General features: G+C 47.6%; 1 protein-coding gene across 5 annotated transcripts in view; it reads right to left on the bottom strand.

Annotated features, from left to right (window-relative positions):
• CTIF (cap binding complex dependent translation initiation factor) overlaps positions 1–17,452 on the bottom strand; it is a 1,024,851-nt gene that overhangs the window by 756,760 nt on the left and 250,639 nt on the right. For all 5 annotated transcript variants that reach the window (XM_085629575.1, XM_085629546.1, XM_085629566.1 and 2 more), the window contains one exon: positions 10,556–10,631. In XM_085629575.1, the coding sequence (XP_085485701.1) occupies positions 10,556–10,631 (76 nt within the window). The remainder of the gene's footprint in view (positions 1–10,555; positions 10,632–17,452) is intronic.

The raw sequence follows: 17,452 nt of genomic DNA, 5'->3' as shown, positions 1-17,452 counted from the left end.
TCTGACTCTGCGGGATGTCATGGGCGCCATCGCCGAGATGAAGGCCTCGGTGGGCCAGCGTTTCGATTCTTTGGCCCACACCGCATCGGGCCTTACGACAGATGTGGCGGCCCTACAAACGGAGGTGCGCCGGCTTGCTCGGGCGAGTGCGCTGATGGATCGCCGCCTGGAGGACTCCGAGAGTCGGGCCCGGAGGAACAATATTCGTATCATCGGGGTGCCTGAGGGACGTGAGGAGGCGGCGGCGGACCTTTTCGTGGAGGACCTGATTGTTACCCATCTCCAGCCACGGGGGCTGAGTAAATTCTTTGCTGTGGAGAGGGCCCACAGGGTTCCCGGGGGAAGGCCTAAGGTCGGAGCCGCTCCGAGACCTCTCATTGCCCGGATTTTTAATTTTCGGGACAGAGACGCTATCCTGCAATCCTCCAGACTACAGGGACCGATTAGACTTGACAATATGGACATTAATTTTTATCCTGATTTCACCCCAGCGGTCCAGAAGCAGAGACTGAGCTTCCTCGGTGTCAAACGCCGTCTCCGGGACCTAAACCTCAAATACGCCATGCTTTTCCCAGCTAAGCTGCGAGTGGAGGTGGATGGTCGCACGCACTTTTTTGATCGTCCCGAAGCGGCCGGGGACTGGCTGGATACTCTGTCTGTGGATCGGGATCGGGGGGGCGGGGGGGGGAGCGGCGGGGGGAGAGGGCTCGCCGGATCAGGACTGAGGGACTAATATTAGGCCTCGCTCGGGACAAAAAGGATGCCACTTTTGACCATACGTCTGTTCGCTTAAGTTCCCCTCCTATGGAGGTTGTGTGGGGTTTCCTGGGGGTTCTCCCTCCTCCTCTGGGGGTCTAGTTAGTTTAACTATCTATGGGGCGACAGGCACACTGCACGTTGGGGGGGCTGTTTGGGCTCATGCAGGGGTGCAGGGAGGGGGGAGTTCTGTTGGGGTGGGTGGGCAGGGATGGGGTGTTGTTTATTATTATCACAAGGCAAACTTATTTTTGTGTTGGTTCTAAGGTGCTCTCGGGGGGACGACTGATGGTTTCTGTGTATGATGGGGGGTAGGGAATTAACTTTGTTGTCTTGGAATGTTAATGGACTGGGGGACAGGATCAAACGAGGTGTGGTCCTGCAGTTTTTGAAGCGACTCTCGCCCGATGTAGTCTTTCTGCAGGAGACACACCTTATTGGCAATTCCTTCTGTGCCATGAATCGGCGTGGCTACCGCCTCGTGGCCCACTCGGGCTTCGCGTCAGGCTCAAGGGGTGTGGGTATCATGGTAAAGAACTCGCTCCCGTTAGAAATTGATGAGGTGCTCCACGATGATAGGGGACGTTACACTGTCTTGGTGGGGAGAATGGAGGGCAAAGTGGTTGTCTTTGTGTCAGTGTACGTCCCACCGGGGCTGCAGTCGACCACCTTTGCAGACCTGGGGCGCCTCCTCCTTGGCCTTCCGGGGGGGCTTCTGGTGGTGGGGGGGGATTTCAATGCGGTGGTTTCTGGGACTGTGGATCGTCACCCCCCTAGGGACCTCCCCCGGGCACAGGCGTGGCTATCCGGCCTCTTGGACACACTGGGATTGGTGGACTGCTGGCGCTTAAAACACCCCACGCAGCTGCAGTACACTTTCCACTCGGGGGCCCATGGTAGTCTCTCCCGGCTTGATTATGTCCTTGTCCCGGCGGCCTATGTCGGGAGGGTGGGGGAGGTGCGCCATTTGGCACGGGGTATCTCGGACCACTCCCCGCTCCTGTTACATTTCGATGTCTTTCCGAGCGGTGAGGGCAGGGTGGTCCCAATCAATTCCTGGTACCTGCGCGACCCCACCATTCGCGCTGACTTGATTAAATCCCTCCAGCGATATTTTGATGAGAATGTGGGGTCAGTGCCTTCGGCTATCTCCCTGTGGAAGGCCTTCAAAACAGTACTCAGAGGGGAGGCCCTGTCCCTTATTTCCCACGCCCGTAAGCGCGAGCGGGAGGAGGTGACCCGGGTGGAGGCTGAAATAGCAGAGTTGGAGGGTAATCTAGAAGATGGGGTGACAGATGCTGCACTACATGTCCTCCAACTCAAGCAGGCGGCCTATAGGGCCCTCGTCACGGAGGCGGCCAGGGGCCTTAGTAGAGAGCAACAGGGGCGACTGTATGATGTGGGTGATAAGGCTGGTAAACTGATAGCGTGGTTGGATAAAAAGGAGAGAGCGAATCGTGTGGTCCCGCTGATTGAGAAAACGAATGGTGTGTGTGTAACTGAGCCAGAAGAAATTGTCTCCTGTTTCGCGGATTATTTCCGCGAGGTGTATTCCCCGGTCTCTTCTTGCTCTGAAGAGGATTCCCGTGCCCTGCTCAGGGATATCGCGCTGCCGTCCCTTTCCGGGGAGGACAGGGTGTCGCTGGACGCCGCTCCCACCTCTGACGAAATCGCCCTCGCCATACGCTTGGTCGCTTCTGGCAAGGCCATGGGCCCGAATGGTATCCCTATCGAGTTGTATAAGTTGCGTCCGGATACACTGGCGCCCCCACCTCCGCGCAATGTTCCTGGCGGCCCACTCGCTGGGCTCCCTCCCGCTTGACCAACGTCTGGCTACAATCGTGGTGATCCACAAGGAGGGGAGACCTCGGGACCGGGTTACTTCCTATCGGCCTATCTCACTACTGAATGCGGAGCCCAAAATTCTCGCCAAGGTACTGGCCAATCGGCTGGTCGGGGTGGTGGGAGATCTGGTTCATCAGGACCAGTCCGGCTTTATTCCCCACCGCAACACAGCCCTTAACCTGCGGCGTTTGCATGGGGTGCTCGCGCGCGTCCCATTTATACAGGCACCGGCCATTTTGGCGTCCTTGGACGCCACTATGGCGTTTGATACGCTTGAGTGGCCATACATCTGGGCGATGCTTGCGAAGTTTGGATTTGGCCCAGGATTCATCAGCTGGGTCAAATTGTTGTATTCGGGCCCATTGGCGCAGGTGGTGGTGAACGGAAGGGTATCGGCCCCGTTTGAGCTGGGCCGGGGCACGCGACAGGGCTGTCCCTTATCGCCGCTTCTTTTTGCGCTCGCCTTGGAGCCCCTGGCGGAGTGGCTGCGGTGGGAGCCTTCCATCCGTGGTCTCCGTTGGACCCCCGAGTATGAGGACCGCGTATCCCTATACGCTGATGACATCCTTCTGTACCTAGCCTCCCCACGTAAATCACTTATAGTGCTGGTTGATGTTTTACACTCATTTGGTCGTAACTCCGGTCTCGTCATCAACTGGGCTAAATCGTGCGTGTATGTTCTCTCTGGGGAGGCTCCTATTCTCCCGCGGGGCTGTCCGATCCAGATTGCCCCGCAGGGATTTCGGTACCTGGGTGTCTTCATTACTCTGGACCCGGAGGCCCGGTATGAACGCAACCTGCTTCCCCCCCTCCAGCGCCTGCAGGTAGATGTCGCACGCTGGCGGCGCCTGCCGCTTTCGCCGCTCGGCCGGGTGGCATTGTTCAAGATGATGTCTCTGCCACGTTTCCTGTATGCTTTGCATAACACCATGGACTTAGTCCCGGCGCGCTACTTCCGTGAGGTGGAGAGTCTGCAACGCCGCCTGTTCTGGGACGGGAGGCCGCGTATTGCCCTGGCGAAGTTGACGCTCCCATGGTATGACGGGGGGATTGCCCTCCCGGATATTAAACGGTACTATTGGGCCTCCCAGCTCGCTGCAATTAACCATGGCCTATACGGGCCCGCCTTAAACCCGGCATTCGAAATGGACAAGATGCTCCTGCCAGGTGGCGACTACAATCGAGCGCTCTATTCTAGCGCGCCCGACGCTCGTTTGACGGGCCCCACGCGTGTCATGGTGCAAGTGTGGCACGCAGCCAATGCAACTATGGGGTGGAAGGACCGTTTGACCCGGGCGTCACCACTATACGCGTCTGAGCGGTTAGGCTCCCTGTGGACCTCTAAGGGCTTTGAGAAGTGGGACATAATAGGTATCAGTAAAGTGGGGGATCTCTGGACGAGGGGAGGATTTAAAACGTTCGATATGCTGCAGACGGAATTTCAGTTGCAGGGCAGTGAATACTTTCGGTATTTGCAGGTCCGTCATGCGCTGGGCTCCGTCTTCTCGGACGTTGCCTCCATCCCGGAATATTCCCCCCTGGAGGATAGAATGCTGGATGGGCACGTCCCGGACAGCACGATCTCACTGATATACAAAAAGCTGATCAATGACCGCTCGGGCCTGTTGACTGCCCTTCGCGCGGCTTGGGTTGCCGACGGGCTGGAGTTGGACGACGAGGACTGGACCTCCGCGGTGGCCTCCCCGAAGGAGGTGGCCATACCGGCTCGCCTTCGCTTCGTCCAGCTCAAGATACTCCACCGGGTCTACATGACGGGGCCAAAGCTTCTGCGTATGGGCTATGCTGGAGATGGGTTGTGTAAGCGTGGGTGTGGTGCTTTGGGGACCTTTTTGCATATTTTGTGGGAGTGCCCGGAGGTGGAGGGATTCTGGCGTGGTGTACATGAGGTGCTGCGCCTGGTTACGCATGTGGTGCTGTTGCCTGAAGCGAGGAGATGCCTGTTGAATGTGTGGGAACCGGCGCCGCAGACGTGGTGGGTGACTCTGGGATATATGATAGCCAAGCGTGATATTGCTCAACTGTGGGGATCCCAGAGGCCCCCCGACGGTCTCGGCCTGGAAAGAACACATGGACTGGTGCATGTTTCGAGAAAAAGTGGTGTATGTGGCGAGGGGTAAGCCTGGGACATGGGTGAAAGTATGGGGCCCCTGGAACGCCTACCGCGGGGGTATCTGTGCACCACCGTTGCTGCCTGATACCTCGCCAGCCTCATCCCCCTAGCCGACTTGTTCCCCAGCTGCCGGGCATTGGGTTCCCCCAGTCCTCGCTCTGCTCTCTTCCCCCTCTTTAGACTTCTGTGGATAGTTGGGATCCCCCCTTTAGGGGAGCACGTGCTGCTATTTCCGATTGTGGGTTGCCTTGTGGGTGTGGTTTTCTTGTTGTTCTTAATTTTAAATGAAACCGTATAGTGGGGTCTGGATGATGTGGCTTTAGACGTTGTTACCTCCTGAGCATGCTCCTCTGCAACGCCACGTGTTCCATAAATGTATGTTGTATGTTCCTGTCATTGCTAGCGGCCGGACGGCAGGTTGTAGGCCCATACTTGTATACTCTTGAGACTTGTAATAAACGGTTTCAAAAAAAAAAAAAAAAAAAAAAAAAAACCATGACATTCCAGGTTAAGGCAATTTCTCGCTATGAAAACAAAGAATCAATAAAAACAGGTCTCAGAATGCCAGCAGCAGGATTTTCAGTGTTTTGATGTGGAATATCCAAGGCCACTGGAATTATGCTACATGGGAGGACCAAATCATGCTATAGGGTTGACTAACTTATGTCAAGAAAAGACAAATTATGCGACGTAATGCGGTACATTTTGCGATAGGATTACTTACTTGATAATACTGTCTGTGCATAGGTTTCACCTAATTAGTACAAGCTGAGCACCCAAAGATACCAATTACCTTCAGAAATGTGACCAGTCAACATTTGCGAAGGGCTTGTGTGACAACATCGCAACGTTTGATCCGTTTCAGCTTGAAACGGACAGTTTATTGTGAAAATCTGCAGGTTATGTAACAGGTGATAGATTATGTGGCAAATGAGGCAAATCCATAATTATGCGGAATATGCCAAAGTCGCAAAATCACATACTTCCAGTGGCCCTGGGAATATCAACTAGGTGAGAATGGTGTCTTAACTCATTAATTCACCTATAAATTTGTCTCAGCCCCTGTGTCAGACATCTGTCTATAACCTACGTCACTCATATCTTAACCGTTCATATTCTGTGAACGATAAAAGTTTGTACAGTTCTGCGATGCTGGATCTGTTCTGAGGAAATTAAATATGCCACTTATTGATTTCTATGAGAGAGGGAACCTTGCTTTGCTACTGCTATGCTGTCCCTATTCTGTGGGAAATTAAAGCTTGCACTGCTGTTGCCCGATTTGTACTTGCTTCAGCTGAGGCTAACCTAGCGGTACCTGCCCTCTGAATGAGGGATGCTTGCACTGTTTCTGCCCTAAGTGCAGCTATGAAGGGTGATGTTTCCACTTCGGTTGGCCAATCTTGTAAAAAACCACAAAGATCATTTGAATGACCGCGCACAACATGCCCAGGCCAGTCAGAAGCTTCTATTGGCCCCAAGGAAAAAGTAGTTCCGGTGCCCCTGAGCCAGAGACTCTGGTCTCAATCCCAGCTTCCTAGCTTGACCAAATAGCCTATTCCTAGGCAATTACTTTTCTCCACTGTGCCTCTTTATCGATGATGCCCACATCGGAGTACGCCTTAAAATAATTTAGGATGCACACTGTACAACAACCTCTCTTGGGTACAGTTTAGTAAACCATATTGTTGCTCCATCTATAAAATGGTTTATAAAGGAGGAAACAAGGCAACTGACTTGCCTGGAGTCATTAATTTAATTTTCACAGCAGAAAGCGTGTGGTTCACTAATTTTAATCAACATGTACAATGCCCTCACAGCAGTGATATAATCTAAGGTACTCAAGTGAAACAATGCAAAATACACTTTATGTAAAGGTTTGTACTTCAGCTGTAAATAAAGTGGCAGTCACTGACATCAGCAGAAGTGCGGGAGGTCCAGGCTGAGCCAAGAGCTGTTCCCTTTAGCTTCCACATCACTGCTTTGCCAGACAGGATACAACATGGATGGGGCTGCCAATAACTATGGGACTCGGCAGTCGCCACCTCACTACCACTGCCCTAATGCTTTGGTGTTGGGTGTATAGTTTGTGATCTCAAGGCCTATGCACTTCTGCTGCCCACACCCAGTCAGTTGGGAGTGGGACTTGGCAGCATGGGCTGCTTGATGGTCTGTTTCATAGTGCAGGCAGCGAGTACAATGACTCGCCCTGGGAAACATGCTTCATGCATACAACCGCGACAATAGCAGATTCGGAGGCCTGACCCATCGTCCTTCCCCCTTCTGAGGCTGGCGAACATGCCCTATGAAAACCGGGATTGTTTCGTAATATTTGATGTGAGATACCTATATTCCTGGGGAAAACGACTCAGACCACAGGAGCAATATTCAAGCAGCAAAACAGGTTGATGGAAAATAGCAGTAGGGTCCGCTGCTCAGCCCTCATTTTTAATGGAAAACCTAGTAAAAAAAAACGTGTTTAACAGGAGTACATAAAGTCGACATAAGTCGTATAACCTCACCCAAACTAGGGAACCCGTATGTAGGAGACTGTACAACCAGTGCATAATGGCAGTCTAGAAAGCTTCCCAGTGCAAGATATGGAACCCGCTGATTAAGCATACCACATTAGAGAAGTGAGCATTCAATATCCTACATGAGTACATGAATGTATGGTAGTTGTATGACAAGATTGGCAGTTTTAGGAGTTTTTGACTTTCTTTATACAACAACATTCCTTTAAAGCCTCCCACTCACTCTTTAGTGCGCTGGCTACCTGTGCTCTATATGTGAAAGAATCATGTCATCTTCTATCTGCTACAGCCACCTGCCCGTAACTTATTATTTGTGATAAGTAAGGTTGTACTGCAGCTGTCCCGGATGTACTTTGAGTTGTGAAGCGTGGTATACAACTTGCCACTCCACATAAGAAATAAGTGATCCACAGTGCCAATGCTTGTTTAAGTGCATGATGTTAGTAAAAGTATGAACCTTTAAAACTATATGAGCAGAGTTTACTTTTAGTTTTACGCGTGAAACAATCCGTTTTTGAAATGGAGTAGGTGACTTTGTAAGATTTTATACAAAAAGCCGATAAGTGGCTCCATGTCGCGTAGAACACCTCCAGTCATTTGTGGCATTTCAGCCAGCAGCAGCACTTTGCTTGCTAAGGTTTTGATCCCATAATGAAACTGTTAAAACCAAAACTACAAGCCCCACAATGCAACATGCTGTTGGCTGAAACAAAATTATCATGGTATCCTATGTTATGGTGCCACTGTGTAGTGCTGTGAAATGCAAAAAAACTGGTGCCGCAGTGCTGTGAAATGTAAAATTAAATTAAGTCCCTGGCTTTGTGCCATAATTTTTGCCTTGTAGGTAATCACAGGTTAAACGGTCCAGAGGGTGAGAGGGCAGGGATAGCCTTTCTAATGCAAATTCCAGCGTTTCCTGCTAATTGGCTAACAACACTCCAGGGAAAACACAGAGAAGAGAAAACCAATGAGCGTTCACCCCCTCTTCTCTATCCAATCCTGGGGGGTTAGTGTGTTGTAGGTAATGCGCTCACAACACTGCTGTGTTGCACCTTGCTTCAACAAGCACAGCACAGCGAGGCCAGCCAGTGACTGCAAGACACACATGTGAGAGATGCTGCAGGAGTCTGCGTTTAAAACCATAATCCAGGTCTTCATAAACCGTTAATTATCCATTCCATGAAATAATCAAATGTTAAGTAGTGTTCAGACAGCCATAAGGAGGCTTGCACTCGTATGGTTATCCTTATTATTTTACAGTGATTTCGACTATGTAAGTTAAGTAACTTTTCCTCACATAAATGGGGGAAATGATTTTTAAAACGATTACAATTAATTACATTGTACATGAAAGGGGAGTCCATTTTTTTTTATTTTTTATAAAAGTTGACTTGCTTGGGTACTTGTAATACCACTTTATTATGGTCTGAACGAAAAGGAAGGGGAACGACAGTAACAGAGTTCACCACTGAATGTGACGCGCCTGTAGCGGTCTTTAAATTAGATTGGAGACGAGAGGATCCAGTAATTGCAGTCCAAAACCGCTACATACGCAGGCCCAAAATATGAAGGAATTATTTTTACTGCCACATTCGCTCCGAAGCCCACTCATCTCCTTCCGCATCCCAAAGATAAAGCACATGTTCTGCTCAGCTAGATAATCAAGTGGCAAACACGCTGCACCATTGACAGGGGGGAGTCCATCTTGAATGCTGCATTTAAAGAGGGGGGGGGGGTGCAACCGCTGCTAAATGCAGGTCACTGCAACTTCTCAAAACGTGGAGGGCAGAGAATCAGTAAAGAGAAGCCTCAGAGTGCCGGCAGCAGGGGTTTGAGTGTTCTCGTGGAATATCCAGGGCCACGGGAATGATGTGGCAGGGGGGGGACCAGATTCCGCTGCACCGCCAGACTGCAGTCACTCTTGATCCGTTCGACACAGGGATGCAACTGCTGCCAACTGCAGCAAAGGAGCTTCCCTGAAGCAGCCTTTAGCTTTGCAAATCACTCTATTTACTCCCATTACATCCCTGGAGACCAGCAGATAAATAGTTTCTTTGGTGCTTATTTTGCTGATTACCACTCAGAAAGATTCTTTTTCTTAAAGTATAGGAAACATTTTTTTTTAAAAAAGGAAAAATATGTGGTCCACCGTTCCCAACAGCTCCTGCGCACTACAATCAGTGCCCATTTGGCACGGTGGTGCTTTAGTGATGGAATATCTTAATGAGTCTTTTGAGAGTGAGATGTCCATGATTATTTAAATGATAATGAGGTTGGGATACGCGCTACAACCTTGTTGACTGAGGGTTGCTTTTAATTTGTTAATTTTTGTGTGTGCTCCAGGGGTGGCGTCTTCATTCAGGCGTCAGTATGCAATTAGTGAGTAGCACTTCCCATATGGGTTGTGTCCCCCTTGGGCACTACTGTGGGAACAGTTTGTCGTTTTTTCTTTCTTAAAATGAACAAGCTTTGAGGTGCAGTTGTATGTATTTATTCTTCATACATTTTTTTCATTTGTTTTCAATTCATGAAAAAAGGACTATAGTTATCCAATGCATTTCGGGTTGTTCAAAAGTACCCTTCATCAGGGATTAGTCGTAGGATTAATATTAAATAATATCATGAGTATTAATCATTCATTTTGTTTTAAATGTTGTTTAAAACAAAATGAATGATTAATACTCATGATATTATTTAATATTAATCCTACGACTAATCCCTGATGAAGGGTACTTTTGAACAACCCGAAATGCATTGGATAACTATAGTCCTTTTTTCATGAATTGAAAACAAATGAAAAAAATGTATGAAGAATAAATACATACAACTGCACCTCAAAGCTTGTTCATGATTATTTAAACCCATCACCATGACCCATGTCCTGAGGGTGGCCTTCATCAAGCCCTGGATTTTTGGGCGACAGGATATTCTCCGCACAGGCCTACACGTCTCAGAATGCTTAGATCTGTTGACTAAAAAAATAATAATTGAGAACTGGCCAAACGACACCCTCATGACATAGATCAGACCGATAGGCACGGCTTTAAGGAGGTTTATGCTCTACTTATTAGAGACCTATACAAATTTCACCCATCTGTTGAGATTTTTACGACTGTCTTAGGCGCGAGTTCAACCCAAACATGGATGGCAGATACCCTCTGCCAATGTGGGTTGGTATTTCACTTGTGCAGTGGTAGTACCACGTACAGCCTCTGGGGGCAGGATGGTCACTTGTGAAGCACACACGATGAACATGCACTCAGTGGTTGATAGAACTTGAAGTCAGACCTACCTGGTGGACAGGAAGTGCCGTCTCCACGTTATTGACGTCAAGCCGTTCTCCATCCTCACACTTCCCTTTGCAAAACCTGAAGCAAAAACAAAATACACATGACCACACTACACAGGGATGACATCACTCCAGAAAACTGACATTTTATAAACTGATGACAAAAGGGCGCAGGCAATGCCAGGACCACCTATTCTGCCTGTTCCACTGAAGGCTGCATGATCGACTCGCCTCTCCAGTTCAATCTTTGCTCTTCCACATTCATTAAAACATAGTGCCTACAAACTTTCGGCAGGCTGCCGAACATTACGGTGCAGATCCAGGATGAAGCCATGACATGCAAACCTTTTGGAAGTAGTCAGTCTTGTAGTGATCACTCAAATAATTATCTGGATTTTTTTTAGTGGCAATGTTTAATGATCAGATTTTCAAAAATCACCACATCTTAATCTGCCTCTGAACGCGACATCAATTGTCCGTAGAGAGGGTACAATAGCGGAACAATATACCATTGCCACTGAAAAGACTAAACAGATTGGGGACCGTGTGTCTGAGGAAAACCAGAGAGTATGAGGAGAGTCTACCATGAAGGACTGGGGACCTAGGCCCACTGAAGAGTAAAATGCAGTTCAGGATTTCAGGATCAATAACAAATATACAAATGATCCCAATCAAAATTCAATGCATGCCAGGTTGCTTCATTCATATTCATTGTAAATATGCTGTATCACATTTTGATTAGCCAGAGGATCAACAAGCCCAGCTCTTTTCGTATAAGAATGTATAATGCATAAAAGTAATAACTTTCAGTGGTGTGCCAGATGCAGTCTACTCAGGGATTTGAAGGTAATCTTCTATTACACGGTCTGCAGCGGCACACGACCAAATACAGAAAGCGCCTGTCAGCCTTCTCAGGGGAGCTGATCTCTAAATGCACGGATGAAAAGAGAGTACACAACAAGGCATGCCAAGATAGATGATGCTTACATAGCCAAACTCAACTTCCTCATGGGTCCCATGTCCTGGCTCTTTTCATGCTGTTAGGTTTTGAGAAATGTAATTTGATTCAAATGATATTCCAACATCCAAACGATGCGTAGACTTACTTTGTTTGCCACCAGACCACTCACCAGCTGAAATTCATCCCCCCCCCCGAATAAAAACATGAATGAATGTACATGATGAGGGCAGGCAGAGGCATAAATGAAAAGATAAAATGTGAGGGGCGACCTTAGGTGCTCAAGGTAAACAAGAGGCATTGGTGAAGAGGCGGAAGAAGGGAAGGCGGAGTACTCTCGATTTGAAATCGAAGCAGGCACATTGAATATAGTATAAAAAACAAAAAACAGTTTTGTATTCTGCTGTTCTCTGCAGGTCATTGATCAGGAGGCCCAGAACCTATTGGAAACCGTGGGCAGCCTTCGATCCTGGCCGATGGGTGGTCTTAGCGGAGGGCTGTATTCGTCTTGTGCCTGCACAGTCCATGCATTCAGCCAGGAATGACGGACTGGCCACAGGTTGGTTGGGTCAGAAGGGTGGGGCTCTGGCGTCTCCATGAGAAGTGCGATTACTGTTGACTTCCGGTGAAATGGAGCCACATTCATGTACAGAGCAAACAGTGATTTCAAGATCCCAGTGCTCAGGGTGGGCCCTTAGGGGGGCGATACAGCAGTGTGTACATGCCAGGGGAAGAAATAAGGAAGTTGTGAATGTAATTGGTAATTTTTGAATGAAAATGTCACTTGTGAGGCCAAGTGTATTACAGAGTCCACCCTCTTTCACTGGATAGGCAGCAACCATCCTGATAGGGAGACTTTGGGTCTGACGTATCAATCCCAGCATGCAACAGGCGGTGTGGAAGAGTGGGTTTCACACCAGTGCTTTACGAGGTGGGCTTCGGTTTGTGACGTAATGGATGCCGGCTTCAAAAGTCACAAAACCACCAGCTTTAGGAGTGTGTATGACTATGAGGCAACAGCAATATTACCGCTCCCTACAAGTGCCTGTACCCGCAGGAAGGGAGGGCTGTGGGGCAGAGCAGACCTCGGTCCCTGTTCACATTACTTACATGGGGAAGCACCGGCCAGGATGGCTGCTTTAAAAGGGCCAGGGACTGCTTCGAAAAATACGAACATGTTAGGAATTACCTGGGAGGGCCATCCTCCCCGCGGTCACGTGCGAGCATTCAAAGAGTAGAAGCGGTCTCTCTGAGTGAATTGGTGATTACTAGAGGATGAGTGGCGGCAACTGTTCAAAGTCAGCTACTAAAACTGCAGTTTGTAACCACTGATACAAAGCACTACGACTCACAAATGAAAGAGCAATGCCCTACAACCAGTGGTAGAAGTGGGCGGGATCGGAAGGGCACGGCGTGCCCCTACTTTTTAAATTTAACACAGTCCGTCGTTCCCCTACTTCTGTATTTTAAAAATGCGTCCCAGGACGGCAGGAATGGTCTGAATTTAAAAATATTGTGCGATCGTCCAGCCCTGTGTTTTGCCCATTAAGGAAGGCGTCTGCAGTTGCCACGACCTCCTCCCTCTCCTCTGTATCTGGGGGCAGGGGCCTGCAAAGCAACACTGTAGCAGTAATTAACCAGTACGCGTATACGGCAACCTTTGGTGGCCCTGCTGCTAGTGTGTGATTTACACCTCATTTAGCGAGGAGGCCCCTGCCTGCCCCCACTGGGACCAATACAATGGTCACATCAGGATGCATTTTAGGCACACCCTTGACCTCATCTGCCCTTTATTTTTGGGCTCACACAGACTGACAACGCCACAATAAAAGGAAGAGCACTCCAGTGTAGAATTCCTGGGAGTCTATGCCCAAACCTTGGCGCTTTAAAAAACAAGCATTTACAATGCAATAGGTTTTGCATTTTCTAAACTTTGACCTATTGGTATTGTAAATGACAATACCTTTTATTATTGCAGGATTTCTTTAAACATAAATAAAAGGCATTGTCATTTACAATGCCAATAGCTCAAAATCTCGCAAATGCGAGACTTATTGCATTGCAAATGCTTGTTGAGGTTTGTTTGATAAAATCTGCAAGTTATGGATTATGTTGGGTTGAGGTCAACTACATTGCTACTCAATCCAGTTCATTTTTTAGGGCTACTGGAAGTATGTGATTGTGTTGGTCTGGAGATGTCCCTAATAATTATGAATATGCTGCACTTGCATAAAAATTGACCATCTCCGGCATAATATACAGCTGTGACCCAAAACAATTTTGTTTCTAGCTCGAGCCGATGTGAGATTCGTAAGAGAAAGCGCCCACTGTGGTGTCGCAAATTGTTAGACATATTGGAAAGCTTAACCAATCAAATTTAGTTACTGATTGCAGCATTCGGATTATATTACACTGGTACTAACGAGGTGAAATTTACACCCTGGCAGTATTCATTAGTGGTAAAATAACAGCATGGGAAACTAATAATGTCACCGGATGCACTGTGTTATACCGCATAATTTCTAATTTTAATTTAGACAAGTATGCTTTATAACCAGGAACTCCTTCGCCCTTCTACGCTGCTGTATCACCATAAGTCAAATGAGTGATATCTTCTGCTGTCCTTCTGGGACACGCACTGCTTTCCTAATGCATCTTGGTCACGGTTTGCATCACTCTTAGTCACCCTCACCTGCTTAGAGAGACCAGCAATAGCCGGTAATCAAATATATTTAAAGGTGGGCCCGCTGGGGAATAATAGTAACTAGTCCAGCTGCATTAGTATAAGCAATAAATGCATTCTGGGATCTGTAGTGCTAACGTTAGCTCTGCAAATTGGGTCTGCTTGTAAGTCCGTGGCGCACTGTGTCTAAGCTTAAATACGGTCCGTGGAATTTGCGGTGCTGTTTTACCTGGAATTCACTATCATTTATCATCATAAAATGTTATTGGTCAAATCAATGTTATCTTCCCCAGCCAAGCTGAGAAACAGGAATACATCGAAGCTAAGAAACCGTGCAAGGAGTGCAATTTGCAAAAGGCGCAGATAGAGTATTGCGTAACATTGTAGCATTTATATAGCGCTTTTACCACTCTGTGGAAGCATATTCCCCTACTAGACCTTAGAAGGCCTCCATAGACCATAGAAGCCCTGGTGTCTTAGCACCAGCAGGTGGACCCTACTGGAGGCCAGTGTGGGTTAAACTTGAAGACCTGTCCACCACAATCCATACTGAAGTTCACCTCCAGTCTTGCGGGCAGGCCTACGAAGAAGCACACCCTAGATAAACAGAGACTTTGTCACTGAGGTCACAGGACCCTTTAGGCCAGTCCCCTCACCCATTGGTGCCTCCATTGGCCTTGTTCCAGCAGTAGTAGTGAAACTCACCAGGGATCGGCAACGCAGGATTTTCATGCACACCAAACTAAGGGGCATATTTACAAGGACCTTGCATCCTGTTTGCACCACGGAACGTGGTAAATGCATGATGCAAATCTCTAAGTCATATTTATGAAGCCACTCGTAGCCACTTTGCATGGCTTTGAATGGTTTCATAAATATGGAGTCATGTGACACAGCAGAAATCGACGCTTTGCCTTCCTCTGCACAAGGGACGTGTTGTGGTGGTGTTCCCATGCAACTCCCATGGTTTTTGATGCATTTCTAGATTTACAAGGACTTGTAAACCTGGGAATGTATCAAAATCGTACGCCTCCCCAAGGGAGGCACAACAAGGAGAAATATCTTTATTTCTCCCAGTAGTTTTCTCTTTCTATATGTGCAGCACACATAGAAAGAGGAAAAAGCCTCTCAGGATGGTTTATGTGCAGGAAGGTGCCCCTTCCTGCACAAAAACAATCCTGCATGCAACAGGGTGCCTGCATTGACGCTAGGCTGACAAAACGGCACCAGCACTGGGGAAAAGACAGAAATGGACTGTATTGGATAAATACGGTGCATTCCTGCCCTTTCCCTGTGATGCAGGGCAGCACAGCAAAATAACTTGCTGTGCTGCCCTACGCCACCATTACCGTATATATACCTCTAAGTTCACAAACTTCACGATCTCTCTGCTTCATGCACAAGTCCTTTTAACATGTGCAGCCTGCTTTGGGGCCACTGCAATTATGCAGCAATGGAGGACAAAATTATGTTGCAGTGTTGACTACATTATGCAGCAAAGAAAGTCCGCAGAGTAATGCGTGGGACATTTTCTGATACTTTATTATTTTGACTTGTTTTACACATACCAACAGTCTCTGCAAAGCGTTTGCCTCATTAATACCAGTTAAGCATACAAGTGCAGCAGTGAGAACAGAGACCAGTCAACCTTTGGAAAGGGCATTCTACTTCACAGCAACACAAGTCACGTGTTTTGAACAGTGTGAGCTACAAACAATTTTTTTGTTCAAACCATCAGATTATGCAACTGATGGTGTATTATGTGGCAAATACAGCAGAGCTTTAATTATGTGGAAAACATTTGCAAACTAGGATATTTTGCCATTCATGTTTGAACTTCCTCATGCAGTCTCTGTTGGGTGGTATTTCTAGACACCTACAGTGCTTGTGGAGAGACAAAGGACGATGGTGTCTAATAGTGACTGCAGAGGATAGTAGTCTGAAGGGGAGAAAATAACTGATTTAGATAATCTGAGGACCACTACTTATTTCTGACTCTACCACTGTTTGAGTCTCATAATTGATACATTATCAATTCTCATTGCTAACTAACTTGAGTAGTAATTGCACAAACTACTAATATAATAATTGCATCTGATATTGCTTAAAGCATCTGCAAAACCAACAGGTCTGGGTTGTTTTGGGTGTAAATATATTTATTTTTTAGTGCTATTTCTAGATACAATAACAGGAAACCAGGAGGCATCTAATGCTGGCTTCATGACATTTTGCATGAAGCACATAAAAAAAGTAGGACTGCAATTCTGCATTGCCCGTGGGGCACAGAATGATGTAATCAACCGTGTTTCCCAACATGTAGTGCCTCCTGTCATAGAATTTAAACCCAAATTTTATGTTCAGAAATGGTTAGAAAAAGGCAGGAGAAGTGCTGATGAAAGAAACTGCATGGCTCGGAAACAAATGGTATCTGGTTCCACTTATAAGCATATTTGGGACATTCTGTGATTGAAAACTTATCCCACATTGTAAATGTATTTTAATGTCATTAACTCATATATTAAACCTCAAATAAACGTGTATCCAGTGGTTGTATTAAATAACGTTATAAGCTGTAACTGGTCAGTAAAATGCCAAACATACTAAAAATTGGTATGTTTTGCTCTTTTTAGCCACACCTCTGACTCCGCCCACTGACCCAATCCTCTGGTTATTCCCGCCTCCTGCTGTTCCACCCACAGTTCCCCTACTTATTTTTTGCCCACTTCGACCACTGCCTATAACACCCCTCCTATTTAGGAATCAGAATGGGCCACAAATGCCATCTTGCGAGTCAGAAAGACTTCTCTGGCTTGCATATAGGCTGTTGTGCACTGTGACGAGTGATTTCGCAGGCACTAACTACGATTCTACTAATTGCAGACTATGAAAATGCGAAAACCACTTAGTGCATGAAGCCCTTTTGAGAAGCAGTGCACACAGACAGGACCACGTGTGGGCAATCACACTCATTGATAGTAGAACCGGTGCAGCTTGGATAAGAGGGTGTGAAAGGACTTCGTCACTTGCAGTATTGCCAAAAAAGCTCGTCGTCTTGGTCTTCCGGTATTTTCCTGTTTCAAGCCTGATGAATGTGCTGCTGCGGGAAGCACTGTTGAGTGTTATCCTGCAGATTTTGAAGGCGGCCTGTAGGGGGAGCCAGCGGAGTTCTTGGAGATGATCTCTATTCCCGCGCGACCCTGGCTCAGTATGACTCCCGCATGGAGAATGCTCTTCAGAGGGGCCAGAAGTGAATTTGGGA

This window comes from Triturus cristatus, chromosome 2_1 (genome assembly GCF_964204655.1).
Source record: "Triturus cristatus chromosome 2_1, aTriCri1.1, whole genome shotgun sequence".
Lineage (NCBI taxonomy): Eukaryota > Metazoa > Chordata > Amphibia > Caudata > Salamandridae > Triturus > Triturus cristatus.
Note: the sequence above shows the minus strand (reverse complement) of the source record. Positions and strands in the feature narration are given on the sequence as shown.